Genomic DNA, 21,250 nt, shown 5'->3' on the forward strand with positions numbered 1-21,250 from the left:
GAACCCCATGTCGTCCTCGCAGGCTCCAGAGGACCAGCAGGGCGGCGGCGATCCCCCCGGGGACCTCCGCAGCGTCCTGGTTACCAGCGTGCTCAACCTCGAGCCGCTAGACGAGGATCTGTTCAGGTAGCCGGCCGCATCTGGCCTGCACTCCCCCCCCCCCCCCATTGGGACAGAGGCTTCTGATCTCGACTGCCGCCACCACGTTGCCCCCTCCTCATAGTCTCCCGGACGAGGATGGGCTCTGCGCGGGATGCAGGCTCTGCATCCTGCGGTTGGGAGAGAACTTATCCCTGAGAGATCTGCCTTCGCTGCCCTAGCTTCCTCCTTCTCCGCACCAGGTCTGCGCAGCCCCATCCCTAGGAGGTCCTAGCAATCCGGGCAAATAAAGTGGTGGCCTGAGATAGCCTTCTCAGCAGCCTCCCTTGAGGAGTCATGCCCCTGGGGGAGCCAGCCCCCAAAGGGCGGGGACTTGTCCAAGTGCACGCAGCTGATCAGGTTTAAAACTTAGAAGCAGCTGCTTGCGTATTCATTGTCCTTTTCCTCTTACACACCTTATCCCCTCCACCACTAGGTGGAGTCTAGTAGCTCATTACTCATTCTGAGGCCTGAGCCAGTTTCCTTCCCAATGCTATTTAAATTCTCTCTGTAGCTAGGGATTTAATAATTTTGGTCTTCAAGGCTTTTCAGAAGCCATCTTCGGGTGTTAGCTTCCCTTCCCGTTACTGAAGAATTACAAAAAACTTCCTGGAGAGCTACTTAGAATGCGTGATATTAAAAAAAGTCTAACCTTGGGCTGGGCTGGGCTGGGTGATGGGAAACTGGAATTTCACCTCTGGGGCCTCAGTTTCCTCCCCTGTGCATTGAAGGGCTTCGATTTGAAGTCTGAGGGCCCTTTGAGCTCTAGATCTAGTTCTTGGAAGAACTGGGCTGTCCCAAGTTGAGAGATGTAAGTGGCAGGTCTCAGTGCAGTTTACCCCCAGCTCTTGGGGTTCATCTTCGCCCTCACACGACCTTGAGGGGGCTTCTGCCTTACCCTGGAATCAGCAGTGGAAGAAACACTGGACTTGGGGGGAAAAGACGCAGATAGTGCACAGGAATGGTAATGTTTAAGTTGTGTGACCTTGCTCAAGTCACTTTCCCTCTCTGATCCCTGTTCTCTGTGTAAAATAAGGGCATTGGTTCCTTGTCCTTAACCGAAGCCCGGAAGGGTTGAGCAGTCTTGAAGACCCTGAAGTTGTACGCTGTGTGCAGATAAGGGAATTTGCTTGGGAGAAGGGTCCATGGCTCTCACTAGATTCTCAAAAGGATCCCAGACCCCAGTAAGGCTGAGAGATCCTGCCCTATAGGCTCAGTGATGGTCGCAGGATTTGGTCTGGTCCCCAAGTATTTCCTGCTTTCCCCTCTCCCCACAGAGGAAGGCATTACTGGGTACCCACAACCCAGCGGCTGTTTGGGGGTCAGATCGTGGGCCAGGCCTTGGTGGCTGCAGCCAAGTCTGTGAGTGAAGACGTCCATGTGCACTCTTTGCATTGCTACTTTGTACGGACAGGTAAACTACCCCCCTCCTTATCCCCAAGCCAACCCTGATGGTCCATTAGCCACTTCTTCCTGGACTTGGGGGCTGACCTAGGAGAAAGAGGGAAGGAGGGGGAGGGGGAGAGAGAGACTGTTAGTTGATTCCTCTCAGGGGAGCCTAGAGAGGAGCAAAGCAGGGGGCCAAGAAGAATGTTGGACCTCACATCTGCTGAGATCACGGTGTACCTGTTTTCTGGGGCAGAATGACTTTGTTGCTTAACTGCTCCCTACAGGTCTTTTGTTCTTCACTCTTTACACACCTTCTGGTGCCAAGTAGTGTCCTGGATCCCCAGAGGGGTGCTGTCACCTCTGCTAGTTCAGCAGGAGGCAGCTTGGCTTGGAGAAGAGAGCACCAGCCTGCAAATCAGGAGACCTTGGGTCTGGTTTCAGCTTTGCCACTAATGTGCTCATCCATCCTGAGTGAGGTTACCACCGCCACCCTCACACCCCCACTCCCACCCCTCCTCTCTGCCAGGCTTGGTTCTTCCCACCTGAAAAATGGAGAAGGGGAGGGGCCTAGTATGAGATCCCTACAGCCGCTTACCGCTCTGGAATCAAAGGAAGGAGGGAGGGAGTAACCCTTTAAAACCCACGCTTTCTTTTGGGAAGCATAACCATCTCACCTTCCCTCCCTTTCCCTCACTCCTAAGGCAGATGCCTGAAATTTTGAGTCCCTGTCTTCTGCACAGTCTCATCAGCTGTGACGAATTTATGGAACTTTATAATATATGATTTATGTTAAAACAGTAGTGAGGTTTCCCCCTTCATGTTACAGATATAGTTATAACTTTTTAAAAGTTTATTCATTTTTGAGAAAGAGAGTGCCAAGTGGGGTAGGGGCAGGGGGGGGGGAAGAGAGAGAATCCCAAGCAGGCTCCACGCAGTCAGCGCAGAGCCCCATATGGGGCTCGAACTCAAGAACTGTGAGATCATGACCTGAGTCAAAATCAAGAATCGGGCGCTTAACTGCCTGAGCCACCCAAGCACGCCTGCAGATATAGTTATAATAGTAAGTATCCCTTTTTTTCATACTACGTTCCCCTGCTGCCTGTCCCTCCCTGACAGTCATTTCTGTAGAGTATTTGAATACTTACTGTGGGGTCAGCCCTGTTCTCACCTTCACGCCAGCTGGGAGCAGATGTGCTCTTACTTCTTCAGTGTAATCGTAAGCTCCAGAAGTGCTACGCTTACGCTTTCGATCTTGTAACCCTTCTAGCCCAGTGCGACAGTTTTATTTTGTTTTGTGGCAGTGGGAGCATTACCTGATCCCTCTGAATGGGCCTCTTTCTCTTGTTTCTAAAGAATTTTTGGTCTTTGTGAGTAAGTAAAGTATCCAGTGCAGGGCCTGAACTGTTGCTGGTTCTTTTTTGATGAGGAACTCATGGGAATAACTAAAATTTGCATGATACAGTGCATAGCTGTGTCCATTACCTTGTTTAGTCCTTAAAAGTAAACACGAGGGGTGGGCATTCCTGCCACCATTCCACCTGTAAGGAAACGGGGACCAGAAGAGGTTATGTAACCAGCCCCCACAGTGCTCAGGGAGGCAGAGCTGGGATTTAAATCCAAGCTCCACACTCTTTCCTCCTCCTTTGCTTTTCTCTTTCACTCTTGGGAGATCATTCCAAACCATGAGAGAGCTACCAGGTTCTGGGGAAAGGATCCTTTTCCTTGGAAAGTCTCCATCCAGGGAAAGCATGAAATGAGACATGCCCATGCTACTGTTTTAAAATAATCATCAATTTTTTGTGTCCCTACCTGCTTCTTGAGAGGCTGCAAAACAGCTTAAAATAATTGGTAGTGGGGTGCCTGGGTGGCTCAGTCACTTAAGTGACCATCAATGCACAGCCTGCTTGGGATTCTCTTTCCCTCTCTCTCTGCTCCTACCCTGCTCTCTGTCTCTCTCTCTGTCTCTGTCTCTCTCAAATAAATAAATAAACATTTTAAAAGAAAAAAAATGGGGGCGCCTGGGTGGCTCAGTCGGTTAAGTGTCTGACTTCGGCTCAGGTCATGATCTCGCGGTCTGTGAGTTCGAGCCCCACTCGGGCTCTGTGCTGACAACTCGGAGCCTGGAGCCTGCTTCAGATTCTGCGTCTCCCACTCTCTGCCTCTCCCCCATTCGCACTCTGTCTCTCTCTCAAAAAAAATAAACATTAAAAAAAATTAAAAAAAAAAGAAATAATCGGCAGCTATTACAGGACTATTGAAATAGAAGTCAAGGGACAGGAGGCTAGTAACAGGATTTGGAAGAAATGATTGTGTTAAAAAAAACTAAGCTTGGGGCGCCTGGGTGGCGCAGTCGGTTAAGCGTCCGACTTCAGCCAGGTCACGATCTCGCGGTCCGGGAGTTCGAGCCCCGCGTCGGGCTCTGGGCTGATGGCTCAGAGCCTGGAGCCTGTTTCCGATTCTGTGTCTCCCTCTCTCTCTGCCCCTCCCCCGTTCATGCTGTGTCTCTCTCTGTCCCAAAAATAAATAAACGTTGAAAAAAATTAAAAAAAAAAAAAAAAAAAAAAAAACTAAGCTAAGGCATACTGTGGTTCGTTCTGAGCTTCCTGGCAGCAAGGAAAAATGGGAAGCTCTTTTACTAGTTTGTGATGTGACCTCTTACTGGTTCCAGTAATGATGGTTCCATATTTTTAACTTCTTTCTTTTTTTTTTTTTTTTTTAAGTGAGCTTCACGCCCAGCACAGAGCTCAGTGGGGGGCTTGAACTCATGATCCTGAGATCAAGGACTGAGCTGAGATCAAGAGTCAGACACTTAAAACGACTGAGCCACCCAGGTGCCCCTCAATATTTTTAAATAAAAGATGCTGGGGTGGGGGTATTGTCCTTGGCTATTTATCATATCAATTCTTTGTCTGAAAAACCAGGAAAGGGGCACCTGGGTGGCTCTGTTAAGCGGCTGACTCAGGTCACATCTCAGGGCTTCAAGCCTCACATCAGGCTCTGTGCTTGACAACTCAAAACCTGGAGCCTGCCTCAGATTCTGTGTCCCCCCCCATCTCTCTCTCCCTGCCCCTCCCCCGCTCACTCGCTCTCTCAAAAGTAAACATTAAAAATATTTTTTAAAAACCCAGGAAAGAATGACAGTTTAATTTTTTGTTTGATTTATTTTTTTAAGGATGCTCTAGAGAGGTATAAGAATGTAGTATAGGAGTCATCTGACTTGGTATAGGTTTAGAGCTTGGTGAATCTAGAGTCCTCACACAGTAATCTGTAAAGGACCAGATAAAAAATATTTTAGGTTTTGGGGCCCCTGGCTGGCTCAGTCTGCAGAGCATAGAACTCTGGATCTCAGGGTCTTGAGTTCAACAACCCATGTTGGGCGTGGAGCCTACTTGAAAAAAACATTTTAGGTTTTGTGGGCAAAAGCAACAACAGACAATATGTAAACAAATGGGCTTGTCTGTATTCAAACAAATGTTAATGGCATCAGTTTCCTCATCTATTCAGTGGGGATAGAACTTTGCATAGTTATTGTGAGACCCACCTGACAAAACCCGCCTTAATTACTAAGCACCCACCAGTCACTCCTGCAGCCAACAACCTGTTGACTCCCTTCCTTCAACACATTCCAGGGCCTACCTGCTCTGTTCCAGTAAAAATGTCCAAGAACTCATTGACACCGAAAGGTAAATCACTAGTAACTGAAAGTAGTTACTTTTAGTAGTTACTAAAACTGAAAGTTTTAGCTGCAGCCTAAGGATAGGGTTAGGGCTTTTTTTTTTTTTTTTTTTTTTCTTTTTTTAAGTTTGTTGGTAGGGAAACGGGAAAGGAGGGTTCCTTTCCAGCACCTGAAATCAGACTGCACATGTAGCTGTTTCCAGGATCTGGACTCTTGGGAGGCCCTTCCTAAAGGCCTTTGACCTTGAGGAGCCCCCACCCTTTGGCAATGCCCGACAGCAGCCTGCTGAGCAGACCGGCCAGCTTCAGACGGTGGTGTCTACTGCTGTTGGTTGAATGAGCCTCCGGTGCCCCGTTGGCTCCCCGTTTGGATGACGGTGGAGGAAGCGACACTTCCTGAGACCTGCTCCTTTCATCTGAAAATTGAAAATCATCCCCAGGACGTCTCACTGCCAAGGTGTCAGAGTTCTCCAACATCGGCCTGACTCAGGCACTGAAGAACTTCAGGGACACCAAGGAGATGCTCCTAAAAATCCTCCAGACTAGCTTGTTGAGGGCTAATAGGCCTCGGGGCAGGGCCAGTGGCTTCCGTCCTACACTGGGGATGCAGACATCCAGAAGAGAAGGGCCAAGGGACTGCTATTTCCATCTAAGATGAAGTGACTGGCCGACAGTAGGCTTCTGAGGGACGAATAGTCAAACAGACAATGGCCAGACCATCTATAAAAATAGGATTCTGGGGGCGCCTGGGTGGCGCAGTCGGTTAAGCGTCCGACTTCAGCCAGGTCACGATCTCGCGGTCCGTGAGTTCGAGCCCCGCGTCGGGCTCTGAGCTGATGGCTCAGAGCCTGGAGCCTGTTTCCGATTCTGTGTCTCCCTCTCTCTCTGCCCCTCCCCCGTTCATGCTCTGTCTCTCTCTGTCCCAAAAAAAATAAATGTTGAAAAAAAAAATAGGATTCTGATCCCCAGTTGGCAGCAAGCAGCACAGGAAGCCAACCTACTGTCCACACATCAGACCTGTAGGAAGTCAGACCACCATCTCTAGCAACCGGCACAGGAAGCCAGACCATAGCCCCTAGAATGATCAGCCCCAAACAGCCAAGACTTTATTAACAGAGATAACTTCCCTAATTTTTTCCCCACTTCCAACTTAGGACCAACCAGAGAAAGCCAAATATGCCCTGTTTCTAGTTAGCTCCCTACGGACTTCCTGTGCCAACAGCTTCCGGTCGTGGCTTATGGTGTATCTTTTTTCACTATAATGCTTTCCCACTTCTCTGCCTGCCTTTGAGTTTCTGCCACACACAAGTGATGGTGGCTGACTCCCTTGCTATACTAAACTCTCAATAAGTAGCTTCAGCTTGTTCTTAGAAAACAAAAAAGGCGGCAGGCCAGAGTTACTGACCTCTGATCTAGAAGAATAGTATTGGACTCATGACAAGATCCCAGTCACAGATGAAGCAAGACAAAAGCGGAGATTATTTAGTTTCTTTAACAAACACTTCTAGAGCACTTACTCTGTGCTGGATGTTCTAAACACTTTACAACTGTGGCTAATCTAATTATCATTAAAATACTGAGAGGGATAAGCACTGATGATCCCTATGTAGAGAAGGGTAAAATGCTCAGAGAGGTTGAATGATTTTCTCAAGGCCACACACAGTGAGTGGCAGGGCCAGGATTTGAATGCAGGGAATCTGGCCATGCCCCTCTGTTCTGTGCTGTTGAGAGAGGGGAGCTCCACTTGTCCCAGAGCATCTGGATGACAGGGTCTGGTATTGTCCCTGTATCCCCAGTACCTAGGCCGTAGCGGACCTCAGTCAGTTGCTGCAGAACAGAAAAGGAATAAAGAACGAGTAGCAGAGGTGCCTGTCCAGCCACTGTGATGATGACTTGTCCCGTGGGGCTTACTTGGGCTCACTGTATCCCTTGTGCCCACTGCAGGGGACCCAAAGGTGCCGGTACTGTACCAGGTGGAGCGGACGCGAACAGGGACGAGCTTCTCTGTGCGCTCCGTGAAGGCCGTGCAGCATGGCAAGCCCATCTTTATCTGCCAGGCCTCCTTCCAGCAGGCACAGCCCAGCCCCCTGCAGCACCAGTTCTCCATGCCCGCTGTGCCCCCACCGGAAGAGCTGCTTGACCATGAGGCCCTCATTGACCAGTATTTAAGGTGAGAGACCTTGAGGCTCCAGGGCAACTGCTGCTGTCACCTGTCAGTGGGTCGTAGAGTCCATTTTAAAACTCTAGGGGAAAAAAACCCATGTATGTGTATGTATGTGTATATGTGTATATATATATATATGTATATGTATATGTACAACGCATGTATACATACATAGAGAGAGGGAGGGAGAGAGAAGGACCAGGAAAGAAGATATTGGAGCATATCGCATAGGGAGGGTAAGAACCCTTTTGTGAAGCTTTAGTTTCAGTTGTGTGTGTTGTGGAGTGTGCGAGTAGGTGTGCATGGGCAAGTGTGTTGGGTCACGATATAAACACAGAGCTTAGTGATTCAGCCAGTTCAGGTACTGTTGCAGCTTTACTGGTTGCGCAAATACTGAAATACTTTCGTAATTACTTGGTGCGTCCCTTCCTGGTCTCTGAGTGATCCCTCTCCTCCTCTGGGGTCACTCGTGATCCAGCAGCCCAGGAGCTCATGCCGGGCAGGGGCGACGGTCCCTGCTGCGTTTGCCTTCGTGGGTGCTAAATATTTTCAGTATCGCCTGGTAAAATATATTTCTTACTTGGATCGTAGCTAATACAATTGGAAAAGTGCTGGGGCAGGGGAGAGAGCTCTGGGTCCTGACACAGGACAGACACAACGGATTCTGGCCGGGTCTGTGCCTTTGATAGCGCTCGCCTGCTGTGCGACTTTGCGTGACTCCCCAGCCTCTCAGAGCCCTGCTTCTTCATGTGGAAAATGGGAATGGTCATGTTTGTCCTGCCTACTTCACAGCTGTCTCATAAGGAGAGCTCCCGTGTCTTGTGCTGCACGCTGGGGACGTAGCACGGTATTGATGGGATGGGTGTGGGTTTTATCTTTTGGTAAAGGCCTGGGTTCAAATTTAGACTCTTTCTGCTAGCTCTGTGAGTTTGCGCAAGTTGCTTTCCCACGCTGAGCCGGTGCCCACAGTTAGGAAATGTGCTAATCATAATTCCTCCCTCATAAAGCTGCTGTGAGGATTAAGTGAGGTAAGAGACAATAAGGTACTCAGTGAATGCTCCATAAATTGTAGTCACACCACTACCGACAGAGAGGGATAAGCAGAGAGCCTGGTCTGCCGTCAGAGCTCAAAAACGTTTGCTGAAATAAAAGGAGGACGTTGTTCTTAAGGGTCCGTAAATGTAGAGCTGTGCAGTCCAACAAGGAAGCCACCAGCCACATGTGGCTGGCGGCTTCTGTGGCGGAGAGTGCAGGTACAGAACATGCCATCGTCACAGGAGATCTGTGGGAGGGTGCCCTCGAGGGTGGGGTGAAAGTGGAAATACCGGGGAAGAGCACCAGGGCTGGTTGTTACTGTCCCTAGAAATGGGCTCCTCCCCTGTGGGGACACAGTGTTCCCACTTGCTTAGGGTAACTCAGTCCAAGTTGTACAGCCTGTTTCTGAAAGTTGAGAATAGTGAAGTAGTTAAGAGCATGTGCCACACTGCCTGGGTCTGGACCCTGCCTCCTCCACTTGCTGAGCAAGCTACTTGGACCGTCGGGGGCCTAATGCATTTATCGGATCGGGGTGATAATAGCATTGTCTCACGGGGTCGTTGTGAAAAGTGAGCGTGCGCAAAATGCTTGCAACAGTGCCTGTTATGGGGTACACCTTGGTACTCCGGTAGCTACTGTCATTATCTACATTTTGCAGATGGGAAGATAGGCCCAGAGAGGTTACTAACTTGCCAAGGTCACGTGGCTCATAAGTGGCAAAGAAAGGATTCACACACTCTCCTTTTCTGCCTGCCAGAGAGGAGGTGAGCTGTGGGGGAAAAGTCAGGAGTCCCTGTGGAGGACCGAGGGGGGTCACAGAGGCAGCTCAGAGAGGCTCTCCCCTCCCCCTTTACTTTCAGGGACCCCAATCTCCAAGAGATATACCGGGTGGGACTGAACCGAATTGCTGCCAAGGAGGTGCCCATTGAGATCAAGCTGGTAAACCCACCAATCCTGAGCCAGCTGCAGAGCAAGGAGCCCAAACAGATGTTCTGGGTGCGAGCCCGGGGCCATATTGGTAAGAGGACCCCAAGGACTCGAAGAAAACACTCTCCAGGGGTCTCGGCCTTTACCTCATATGCCCTGTGTGGTGCTGGGCATGTTACTTCCCCTCTCTGGACCTGTTTCCTTGTCTGCATGGTGGGGAGTTGGCTTAGCTTCTCACCGGGACCCTCTCGGCCGCTTGTGTGGGGAAAAAGGGGAGGGGACTATAATCATCCTGATGTCCGCCCTTTCTGGGGAAGGCAAGGTACCTTGCTGGTTCTTCTCCAGGACCTCTGCTAACCATACGGTGCCTCTGTGCAGGCTGGAAGAAGATACCCCTTAAAGGACCCAGTGAGGGAGACCTACGGAGTGAAGACTGGATTTCAGTCTTCACTCACCCCTGTCCTCTGCCCATCCCTGCTGCCTTTGTCACCTGCCACACACACACACACATCCCGTAGGCCAGGTGCCCTGATACAGTGAGTAGTCTACACATCTGTGTGTGGCAGCCCCTCTCTGCCCCCCGCCTCCCTGCAGGTCCTGAGCTGTAAAGCCCAGGAGCCCAGGGCTGATGGGGCTGGAACGTGTTGCAGGGGAGGGCGACATGAAGATGCATTGCTGTGTGGCTGCCTACATCTCGGACTATGCCTTCCTGGGCACAGCACTGCTGCCCCACCAGTGGCAGTGTAACGTGAACTTCATGGTCTCTTTGGACCACTCCATGTGGTTCCACAACCCCTTCCGAGCTGACCACTGGATGCTCTATGAATGCGAGAGCCCCTGGGCTGGTGAGTATGGGGCCACCAGGACAAGGGTGCTGACGTTGGGGGGCAGGAAGCCTGCTTTCTGGGGTGATGCTGCCCTCCGCCCCCAGCCTGTGGGGCACTGCACATGTCACTTCCTCTCCTGCCTCCTCTAGACTCTGGCATTCTTCTCTTCAAAAGGACAGGGTGAGGCTTGAAACGGGACACCTGCTCAGCTTAATATCTGTAACAGGCAGAAGGTACTAAAGACCCGGTTCTAGTCCAGAACCACTTCAGATTCTCTGTGTGATCCTGGGCAAGTCCCAGCGCCTCTATGAGCCTCAGTTTCCCCATCTGAACAAATAGGGTCCCACGAGCAGTGGTATCTGAACCTGGTGGCCCATCAGACTGCCACTTGGGGGAGCTTTTTCAAAATAGGTTCTCAGATTTTACCCTCAAGATTCTGACTCAGCACGTCTTGGATAAAATCCAGGAAACTATTTTTGAGAGGCTCCCTGAGCAATAGTGCTGATTAGCCAACCTGGTTGGGGTCAGGGCCTTCGGTCGTCTCTGAGGGCTCCACAACTTGGACACTGTTAGTGTGCAGAGAAGCCCAGACTCGTTCATCAGTGCCTGGTCTCAGAACCCTGGGCTCCTTTCTAGGGAACTACTTTTCAAAGGAAGAAAAGCCTCGCTTTGTAAAACAGGGACAAAACTTAAGGGATTCTATATTCAGGGAAGGGGGTAGTCTCCAGTACCAACAGTATCACAATCCAGGATCAACAGCCTTGCAGTTAGGACGCTTGGGTTCGGGTTTGGCTGGCTCCTTATGGCCGAGTTCCTGAGCCTCCTGGGACTTTGCTGTCTTCATCTGGAAAATGGGTGAGGCCTGTTTCACTTGGCTACTATGAGAACTAAGTGAGCTCTACTCTGTGTAGGGGAGACCAGCAGCTCCCTTCAGAACCTTCCAACTCGGGCCCAGGGTTAGCAGGGGAATCTCTAAGCAGGGAAGGAGGGGTGGCCAGCCCTGATGGCCCCAGGCCCTCCCAACACCCCCTTCTTCCTGCTAGTGGGGTGGGGGCAGTGTGGGAGTCTTTTTCATGAACCACCCTGGAGGACCGGTTTCATTTATTAGAAAGGGAAGTGACAGGTTCGCTACAAGTGGCCAGGGTGGGTGGCTCGACCTGGCCAAGCTACTGACCAAGACTGTCCTTAGAACTCCTCCCCTGTGATCTTTTTGAGGAAGCCAGTGAATATGTGAAAGTGCTTTCAAACTGTCAAGTGGGGTTCCCACAGGAGTTACCCCCAGGGACCATCCATAATAGGCTCATAAAGGGGCACCTAGAGATTGGAAGAGGCCACAACACTCAGTGTGCCCTTGTATGGGGCTGTCAGACCAGTTGCACCCTTTTCAAGCAGCACATTATGCTGGGCTGTGAAGGAGCGAGGTCATTCTCACCCTTCTCCTCACCCGCAGGTGGCTCCCGGGGGCTGGTCCAAGGGCGGCTGTGGCGTCGGGACGGCATCCTGGCTGTGTCCTGTGCTCAAGAGGGCGTGATCCGAGTGAAGTCCCGGGTCTCAGAGAGCAAGCTGTAGCCAGAGGTACCAGCTTGGCCTGGGGCTTCTCCCCCAATTCCTGAGGCAGGAATTACAGTCAAGGGCTGGGCCTTCTGTCCCCAAACCCAATAAAGAGACTAATACCACTGGAGCTGCTGGCCTTTAATTCCCCTGGGCCAGGCTGCAGCTCTGCTCCAGCCCTCAGCTCCAGGACTCCAGAGGCAGAGTCCCTGGCCCTCTGGCCAAGGAAGAGGTGACACTGACCTACCCTGGGGCATCGTCCCCAGACATTCATGAGCTGGAGAGGCTGTATCCGGCTTCCTCCCTGCACCATCCCAGGGCAAGCCCAGCCGGAGCTTGTCCTGAGCCCAGCTCGACAGAAAGAACGTATTTCCTTGGTTTGCTACAAATTCTTTGTAGGACTTACAGGGGTTCCCAGCACCCCCTACCACTTCCCAACTGCTGTGTCCTTACTGCCCATCCCCATCCCCCATCCTGGGGCAGTGCCTCTCCCCACAGCAGCAGTAAGTCTAGTCCAGTACCTCCTTGATGAGCAATTCTTTGAGACTGGGGGGTGGCGTGGGGGTCAGACCTGCTTCCTGCAGGGCCTGGAGGCGGGCCTCTGATTGGCGTTTGTCCAGGCCCAGGCGCCAGGAGAGCCGCACGTGGGCCTCCAGAAAGGGTGCCAGCAGAGGGTGGGGGTTCTTATCCCCCAGAAGTTGCAAGGCTCTCTCACAGCACGCCCGGGCCTCCCCAGGGTCCTCCAGCTCCTGGTGACACACAGCCAGCCCAGCCAGGGTCAGCAGAGGGCGGTCTGGGCCCGAGGGGGTGCCTAGCTGGGTCTGCAGCTGCCAGGCATTGGCCCAGAGTGCCAGAGCCTCACGATAGAGGCCAGTGCAGGTGAGGCTCTGTGCCCGTCGCAGCTCAGGCAGCACGAAGAAGTCCTGCAGGTCCGGGGCATGGCGCAGCTCGGGCACTGCCTGCAGGTGGCTCAAAAACTGCTCGAAGGCCCGGCTGCGGCGGGCGATGGTCTCCGCGGTAAAATTCCGGCGCAGGCGCTTCCGGGGGAAGGAGATGGCAGCCATGGGGCCCCGGAACTGTCGCTGCAGGTTTCGGTGCAACCGTTCAAAGTCCGAGTAGCGGCGAGAGATCTGGGCTGGCTGGCGATCAGGTGGCCCTGGACCCATCACGGCGAGGGTGTAGAGCTGCGGGGAGGGTGGGGTCAGGGCAGGTGTGAATTGTCCACGTACCCCTCCCCTCCTCACACCCGCACTTCAAGCTCTGTTCCCCCACCTCTCCCCTTAGTCCCTGAGACTGGGCCCAGGAGGGTGGGAGCTGCTGGGGCAGCAGCTAGGGAGCCCAGTCCCATCTTACCTGAGGCTCGTCTGAAATGACCCAGGCCCAAGGCAGCACAGGGAGAGAAAGACAGAGATGAGCTTCAGTGCCTAGAGCTGCCACCCCTTTTGTCCCTTCCAGGGAGCACTCCCTTCCCATAGGGTAGTTAGCTCTTCTGATAGCCTCTCTGGAAAACCAGCGGTGAACTGAAACCCAGGCGACTTTCTTAGGCCTCTGAACCAACCTTCAGGACCAGCCTGGGGCTTTGCTCCACTCTGGACACAGAACCCCCACCTCCTTAGCTAGGTTATTCCAAACTGGCGGAGAGGTCTTCAGACAGCCCTGGTAGCGGTCATTGTGAAAAGGCCATTGGGCACTGCACGAACTCCTGGGCAGCTACTCCCCTGGAGGTGTGTATCCTCAGGCAAGGCAGTGCTCCCCCTTGGGTCCGCCCTCCTCTCTAGTGAACAAAGCACTGGCCTAGGTCATGTCTACTCAAGTGGAATGTGTATAAATACATGTTGGTCCTGAGATTTTAGGTGCTATGTGCTGGAGTAAATAACACTGAAATCAGAGACAAGAGGTGACTCCCCCTAATTTGAATCCTGACTACAGATTAAGAGGCTCTCAGTCTGATTTTTAAAGTGCACTTCTCCAACACTTCTCATCTCCACCTTGAGAAAAGTGCTAGAAAGCAAATCTCCGGGCAGAGCCTTCGGGCAATAGCATTCGCACAGGGTTTAATGACACGGTGTCATTTTTCACGGATTTTATTGTATTAATTTTTATGGTTCTCTTTATGGCAAACTAGGCTCTCCCCATACAGTAGACCTTTAAAATCTTTTGAACTTGTTTAAGACGAAAAATGTTAAGCAAGGAGTGGTACAACTAGCATTTAGCCAGGACAAGAATTGTGAAGGTGGTACTGGAAGGACCAGTGTCTGAGAAACACGGGGCAGGATGACCGTGAAGCTGAGAACCTGAACACGGATTAATCTAGCATAATGCTGAGCCACCAGACTTAAAAAGGGGGATTAGTGAGCATCAGGTGTTGAAGGCACACCAACACCAAACCCAGACTTTTCTCGAATCTGCTCTGCGAAACTGCCCACATTACAGCCACCTCTGGTCAATTAGGCTTGCTTATTCTATACTTCTCTGGAAGATTCAGTGTACGGTAATATTTTAAAGGATTAAGAAGTTTAACCTTGGGGTGCCTGGGTGGCTCAGTCAGTTGAGCATCTGACTTTGGCTCAGGTCATAATCTCACAGTTCGTGGGTTCAAGCCCCATGTCAGGCTCTGTGCTGGCAGCTCAGAGCCTGGAGCCGGCCTCAGATTCTGTGTCTCCTCTCTCTATCTGCCCCCCAACCCCCGCCCCGCTTGTGCTCTGTCTCTCGCTCTAAGAAATAAATGAACATTACAAAATAAATAAATAAATAAAAAGTTTAACCTTAAAGAAATTTTATTCTTCGATTCTGCTTTCCCAAAACATATCGACTGCAAATCTTTTTTTTTTTTTTTTAATTTCTTTTCTTTTTCAAAGGAACAATTGTTAACATTCCCGGAAAACAATTTCCTGCAGAATACACTTCAAGAAGCATTGGTCTAAAATGACCCCCTTATATTTATCTAGCTTTTACTTTTAGTTTTTTGGCAAAAAGAAAACATTTTAGAGCCATTATCTCATCTGACTCATCAAACACGTCCCCCCAAGTCTCACAGCTGGCAAATGGCCCCGCTGGGATTGAAACCCAGGCCAACCTAATTCCACAGCCTGTGCTCTTAACCCCAGAAGTTAAGTCAGGATGTAGGGTCCCCACTGGACAGAGAAGGGGATTTGTCTCCCCCAAACACGGGTCAGGACCTATCTGGCCATCCTGCTCTGTCTTATCATTCTCTTTCCAGAGTCCCACCCCCACCATGCTGCCCAGCTGCTCCTCGGGGTCCCTCTCCTGTGCATGACGCCTGGCTGGGACTTTTGCCACTTAAGACTAGATCATCAGAGGCATCCCTGCTCAAATTGGAGCAGGCACCCCATGGGCGTGGCCCCTGTTTACTAACAGCAGCGGAGAGGAATGGAGAGAGGCCCAGATGTGGGACAGTGCTACAGGCCCCTTTCCTGCTGAGTCAGAAATGGAGGAGGGTGGAGAAGATGAGGGATGTCGGAGGCAGGGAGCTGCCACTGCCCAGACTGGCCAGGTCGGGCTGGGGCTCAGGACCTGGCGACCTCATTCTCCATGTCAGTTTCTCCTTTCCACAGCAAGGAAAACAGACTCCAAGGCCTTCCCCCACACTGCTTTTCATCCTAACCCCACCTACCCCCTAAATCCAGCCCTCAGAACAACATCATGGGGTACAGTGTGGGTGCCTGGGAACTGGGTTGTAAGGATGCCACAACAGGCCCTACCGGGATGCCAGACATTTCCAAGCCAAGGTTAAGTCATAATAATAGAGGTGCCATTTTATCAAGCACTTCATAATGCCAGGCACAATGCTAAGGGCTTGCTTTCTGTGCACTGTCTCATTTAACTTCTGCAACCGCTCAGATGAGAAAATAGCATTATCAAGGTTACACAACGCACCGAAGGTCAAACAGCTGGTAGTAAGTGGGATCTGAATCAAGATCTGGATCCAAAACCCTTTTTTTTTTTTTTAACCACTAACCAATGCAACTTGGGTTTCAGGTCTGACCCAGATAATATTTTTTCCTATATATCTTGTATTTTGCTACAGTCTGCAAAACCTAGGGTTGGGGGGCACACACACCAGTTCTCTTTAGTCTCAAAACCAGGATGGGGGGCAGGTCCATAATCCCTCAGAGAAGCTAAATCATTTGCCTGAGGACTTGCTCAAGTTATATCTGCTTTCTGGCCTCAGTTTCCCCATCCCTAAAATGAAGTGATCCTTTAGAACTACACAGCCAGACTGCCCCCCTCAGGAAGTTGGAGTCTCCCCTACTTAGCCAGAGTTCTAAACTCACAGCCCAGGGGTTCCTGGACCCTCACTCACCACGTACTTGGAGGGCGGGTCCTTGACCACGTTGGCGCTGGTCACCTCGAAGAGCAAACGCTGGGGAACCAGGGTGTTCCGGGACTTCTTCCAGAAATCCTGCAACTGCCTTGTGAGGGGCTGACTGCCCCGCTGCCCATCAGGTGGGGGGCTTCGTTCTGCATGAGCACATGACCAGTTACACCAATGGGCCTGGGGCTAAGGTCGACATAAACCACATGCAGTGACCTCACTCATCCTCCCAACAGGTGAGACAGGCTTTATCTCCATTTGACATAAATGTAAACCGAAAGCCAGGGAGAGGTCTGGGGCCAAACACCGCGCCTAGCAGAGCAGACGGCCGACTCTAAATAAATATTTCCACCCCCCAAACATCGCGAGCACATTGTTCGGATTTGTACATCCCGGATCCTGTACATTTAATGCCCGCAGCAACCTCGAGATGGGAGTGACTTCCCCCATTTGACACGAGGGAAAACTTGGCTCAGAGAGGTGTTGTGATTCTCTCAAGGTCACACAGCCAAGAGGTGGCTGGGGTGGAGGCCTAATGGAGCCCCAGGTCCCGCCTCTGTCCTCGGGAACTCGCCTGCATCTTCCCCCGACGCCCCGTCCCCGGCGGGCAGCGGGTCGGGGCCAATCTCTCCGTCGTCCTCGTCGTCCTCCTCCTCTTCGTCCTCGGCGCTGGTGAAGCTGAGGGTGCCGCTGAGGCGGGAGGACAGGCCCTCGGCGTCGTCGTCCTCTAGCTCCGAGCTCTCCGGGAACTGCTCGGCCTCCGGGCCGGCCGCCGCCTCCCCCGGGCTGTCGCCGGCCAGGGCGTGCCGCAGCCGGTGCAGGAGCCGTGAGGCCATGGCACCCTGGGGGGAGCGCGCGACGCTGGGGCTGGGGCCGGGGAGGGAGGGAGACCGCCCCCCCCCCCAGCCGCGCGAGAAGGGGCGGGCCCAGTCAGGGGAGGGAGGGAGGGGCGCCGCGGAGGCCCCGCCCCTGCCCGTTGGGGGTCCTGCGAGCCCCGGGCGTCGCCTGGCGTCGTTTCCCTCCCACCCACGCAGCCTAGGGCCGAGCTCTGCCCGGGAGCGGCTGGGACCCTCCCCTCGTCTCTTTCGCCCCTTGGCGCGTCTCTCCCTCCCGCGCCCGCGGTGCACGGAGCGGCGCGCGGTCCCCCGGGGTCCGAGTGCAGTCCCGGCAGCTTACCGAGGCCGGCCGGGCTTCCCCGGGCTCAGGCCGCTCCGAGCGCCGCTCCGGCCGCTTCCTGCCGCCGCCCCGCCCCCGGCCCCGCCCGCTCCCCGGAGCCTCCCGGGAATCCCGGGCCTTTCGCTCCGGGAGGGACTTGGGAATCCTGGGTAGGCCTGGGCGAACCCGAGCCTCCTGCGGGATCCTACCCAATCTAAGGGGGCTCACGCCCTCAGTGAAACCTCCCGCTCGTCCCGAAGATCCCGTCAGTCCCGGTTGGCCCCAATCTGTCCCACAATCTCCACCCAAGCACTCTTAACTTTCCAAAGTCATTATGCCACCGTTGGAAGCCCATCTCTCTGGTGAAAAATTTGAGGCCAGGAGAAGACACGTGATCTGAGTTGGCATCTGGCCTCGATGAGCCTAGGTTTTCTCCTATGTAAAACAGGAATAATTAAAACTAGTACTAATTTTTCAGCCTTTGAAAGGGCACTGACTGGTTCAGTGCCTGGCACAGAGCAGAGGCTGACAGATTGATCAGCTACATAGTGATTATTGTTTCCATAGTGTTCTCAGGTTCTTACAACTTCATAATTTCATTTGAGCCTCACACATAGGAAGTAGCAAACGGGGAAGTGAGATCCAGAAAGGCAGAGTTACTTGCCCAGAGTCACACAGCTTGCCAGAGGTGTCTGAATGTGGGGCCTTGCAGCCTAGGTCTCCTGAGTTCCTAATTCTGGTTTTGTTTTGTTTTCTCCCCCCACACACGGGAGGCGTGGTAATCTCAGCAGCTCTTCTAAAGGGCTGGCTGTGTTTCATCTTTTACCAGGAGGTCAGCAGGAGGAATAATTTATTGTCACTTCTTGTCAAAAGCCCAAACTATCAGTCCCTAGCAGGGCAGATATTGTTGGTTATACAATTAAACAAATAAAATCTCTCTGACAATCGTTCCTAACCCTTTTTGAATGGCACCAGAGAGAGGTGGAGGGAAATCGCTTTGAATGGAAAACATACTCCCTGCCCCCCTATGTGCAGAAAAGGCAGGGCTTTCATTTGAGGCTCCACTGTGTCCTACATCCTGTTCTAGGCACTTTATATGGGGTCACATGTCACACTCAACCTCTTGGGGGAGGGGCTGTTATTGGACAATAATGGTCCATTTTCAGGATGAAGAGGCAAATTGACTTCCCCAAAATCCAGAGCTAGGAAATAGGGGAGCTGGGATTTAGGGCCAAGTCTGTGTAATTTCAAGGCTCTAACTACTCTTCATTCAGCTTAGCAGTAGGGTGTTGGGGCAAAAAAGGCCCCCTTCATTCATTGATTGATTCAACACTCACTTATTCACCAAACACCAAACAAGAATATTAAGTTGTATTTTGGCATGTTTCACAAGTCTGGGTACAAGGCAGGGGTTCAAAAAAACCATAGGTTGTCAGAAATCTGGTTTGGCACTTCTATTTTACAGATGGGAGGTCTGAAGGTCAGTGAGGGGAAGGGACCTACCTTGGGTCATACAAACAGGACCAGAACTAGATCTCCTGATGTCTTGTATCCTCCCCTATCCTTGGATTCTGTGTAATATCTCCCTATAGCCTCCCTGAGAGATGGTCATTGAATTCCTGATTGCATACATTCAGTAACAGGAAGCTCATTATCTCCTGAGGCTTCCCGTTCCTGTTATTATTCAACCACGACAGTTAGGAAGTTCCTTCTCATAACCAGATGTCACCCAGTTCAGTTAGTCTTATAAAGAACAAGATATTTATTGAGCACTTGCTAAGTGCCACGTGCTGAGGTGCTGGGGAATGCAGTGATGAACAGGTAAGTGTCTCTGGTCCACGGAACTCAGAACAGGTCATGTCATGTGGCACGCTCAGGGATATGATTGAAGAAACTACCAGAAAACCACCCTTGACTGCTTTGGCCCGGGTAGAGGAGGAGGGATCCTGAAGGAAGTGATGTTATTTTTGATTTGTATTTTTTTTTGCAACTAATCTCTACACCGAACATGGGGCTCGAACTCAAGATCCCAAGACCAAGAGTCGCATGCTCCACCGACTGAGCCAGCCAAACACCACAAGGAAATGATGGTAAAGCTGAGAAAGACGGGGATGTCTGGGTGGCTCAGTTGGGTAAGTGTCCGACTTCGGCTTAGGTCATGGTCTCACGGTTTGTGAGCTTGAGCCCCGCATCAGGTTCTCTGTCAGCACAGATCCTCTATCCGCCGCCCCCCCTGCCCCTCCTCTGCTTGTTCTCTCTCTCTCTCTCTCTCTCAAAATCAATAAATAAACTTAAAAAAATTTGAGAAAGATGACAGGGAAGTAGGCAGGTGTAGAGAAAGAAGACAGAATTACTGGCAAGAAAAAAACCCAGCATGTACAAAGACCTGAAGGCTAGAAAAGGTGATGTTTGGAGCCGCATTTTAGTCTGACCAGAGCAGCAGGCAAGATGTGGAGGAAAGGGGATTGGGATTGGAAGGGTCAAGGGGAATAGATAAATTCGGACCTTCTGTATTTCCCTGAATAAATGAAAGAACAAATCAGGGAACAAATGATTGCTGAGGGTTCCACATGCTGTTCCAAAGGAATCCTGCAGTTCCAGGGCTCACATCCAAATTGGAATCCCCTGGTGTTGCTGCCCCTTGGCCCTCTGCCTGGACAGGGGAGGCCTTCTGTAGCCTGGCCTAGCTCCACTGAGCTTTTCTTGGGAATGTCTATAAATAGAGGAAGATGGGCTGGGCTGCCACTGTCCGTCTGCCTTCCTTGGAATCCAGCCTCCTTTCACTGGCCCCGGGCTCTGTGCTTAGTTGTCTTAGTGCTCTTTCTGTTGACTTAGCCACTGTCCACAGCATCACCTACCCCTCCAACATCCACCCTAGGCTCTGTGGATTCTCAGGGTGGACCCCCTCTGGACTGGACTCACTCTGCACATCCCTTTGCTCTCCGGACGGCCAGCTGAGCTGCTCCAGACTTCCTCACCGAGCTCTAGGAATGGGCCAGCTGCCCCTTTACCCACGTGGAGAACCTGCCCCTCGTCCTCTAGTCTCCCTCTCCCTCAAAAAAGTGAATCCCACACATCTTTTCCCTGGAGAAGGTGTATTTGAGAGATGGATCTGCTTTATTTCTTTTCTTTTTTCTTTTTGTTAAATTTTTAGGTTTATTTATTTTGAGAGAGAGCAACAGAGCACGTGAGTGAGGGAGGGGCAGAGAGAGAGGCAGACAGAGAGAATCTCAAGCAGGCTCCTTGATATCAGCACAGAGCCCGATGTGGAGCTCGAACTCACAAACTCTGAGATCATGACCTGAGCTGAAGTCAAGAGCCCCATACTTAACCAACTGAGTCATCCAGGAGCCCCTTGGGAACTGCTTTCAAAGTTTATTTCTCCTCCAACTACATACCCATTTCCCGGACCCCTCCATAGATTTCTTATTTGGATAGGACTTCCCTTGAGGATTAATAAGAATCACCCAACATGACTATAGGCCTTTACGATTTACAAAGGTCCCCCGGGAAAAGGGAGTAATAATAGCTTCTATCTGAGAGGATGAGCACCAGATGAGATCACGTGGTTAAAATGCTTAGCACAGAGTGTGGCACGTCGTAGAGGTTCACAAACCGTGGCTGTCACTTCCTCCTCGCCCCCTCCCCTGCCTTCCACCATGGTTCAAAGACAGGACATTCCACTTGCCAAGCATCAACCCTCTGGAGCTGGCACAAGCTAGGTGCCTGTACCTGGGCCCCCGTTTACCGTGGTCTCTCTGTGAGGGAGGTTATGACCGTCCCCATCTCCGTCTCGCAGAGAAGGAAACTGAAGCTCAGAGTGGCATCGTCACTTGCCTAAGAGTGCATAGCTTGCAGAGACAGGATTTGGATCTTGGGTTTTAGACTTCAAGTTTTGTTCTCTTCCCAGTCTACCTTGTTGCCTCACTTGTCTGCCTTCTGATTGTCCTTACCCATCTTGGAGCAAACATGATTCTTGAGCAGGGGCTTGCTAAGGCGGTGAGCGGGGCGGGTTCTCCTCCCAAGAATCTAGGACATCAAGGCCTGCCACCT

The 21,250-nt window shown here is 51.8% G+C and overlaps 2 protein-coding genes across 2 annotated transcripts; one reads left to right on the forward strand and one right to left on the reverse strand.

Annotated features, from left to right (window-relative positions):
• Positions 1 to 7: 7 nt before the first annotated feature.
• On the forward strand, positions 8 to 11,836 carry ACOT8 (acyl-CoA thioesterase 8). The gene is made up of 6 exons (XM_045444424.1): positions 8 to 126; positions 1,416 to 1,552; positions 7,147 to 7,372; positions 9,262 to 9,419; positions 9,979 to 10,173; positions 11,606 to 11,836. Exons 1-6 carry the CDS (start codon positions 8 to 10, stop codon positions 11,722 to 11,724), a joined length of 954 nt encoding a protein of 317 aa, XP_045300380.1. The 3' UTR covers positions 11,725 to 11,836.
• Positions 11,833 to 21,154, reverse strand: SNX21 (sorting nexin family member 21). Its single transcript, XM_045443823.1, has 5 exons — positions 21,151 to 21,154; positions 17,219 to 17,511; positions 16,617 to 16,884; positions 16,031 to 16,188; positions 11,833 to 12,890 (listed from the first exon to the last, which is right to left on the reverse strand). The coding sequence occupies exons 1-5, from the start codon at positions 21,152 to 21,154 to the stop codon at positions 12,216 to 12,218; spliced, it is 1,398 nt and encodes a 465-aa protein (XP_045299779.1). The 3' UTR covers positions 11,833 to 12,215.
• Positions 21,155 to 21,250: the final 96 nt, after the last annotated feature.

Source organism: Leopardus geoffroyi, chromosome A3 (genome assembly GCF_018350155.1).
Source record: "Leopardus geoffroyi isolate Oge1 chromosome A3, O.geoffroyi_Oge1_pat1.0, whole genome shotgun sequence".
Taxonomy (NCBI): Eukaryota; Metazoa; Chordata; class Mammalia; order Carnivora; family Felidae; genus Leopardus; species Leopardus geoffroyi.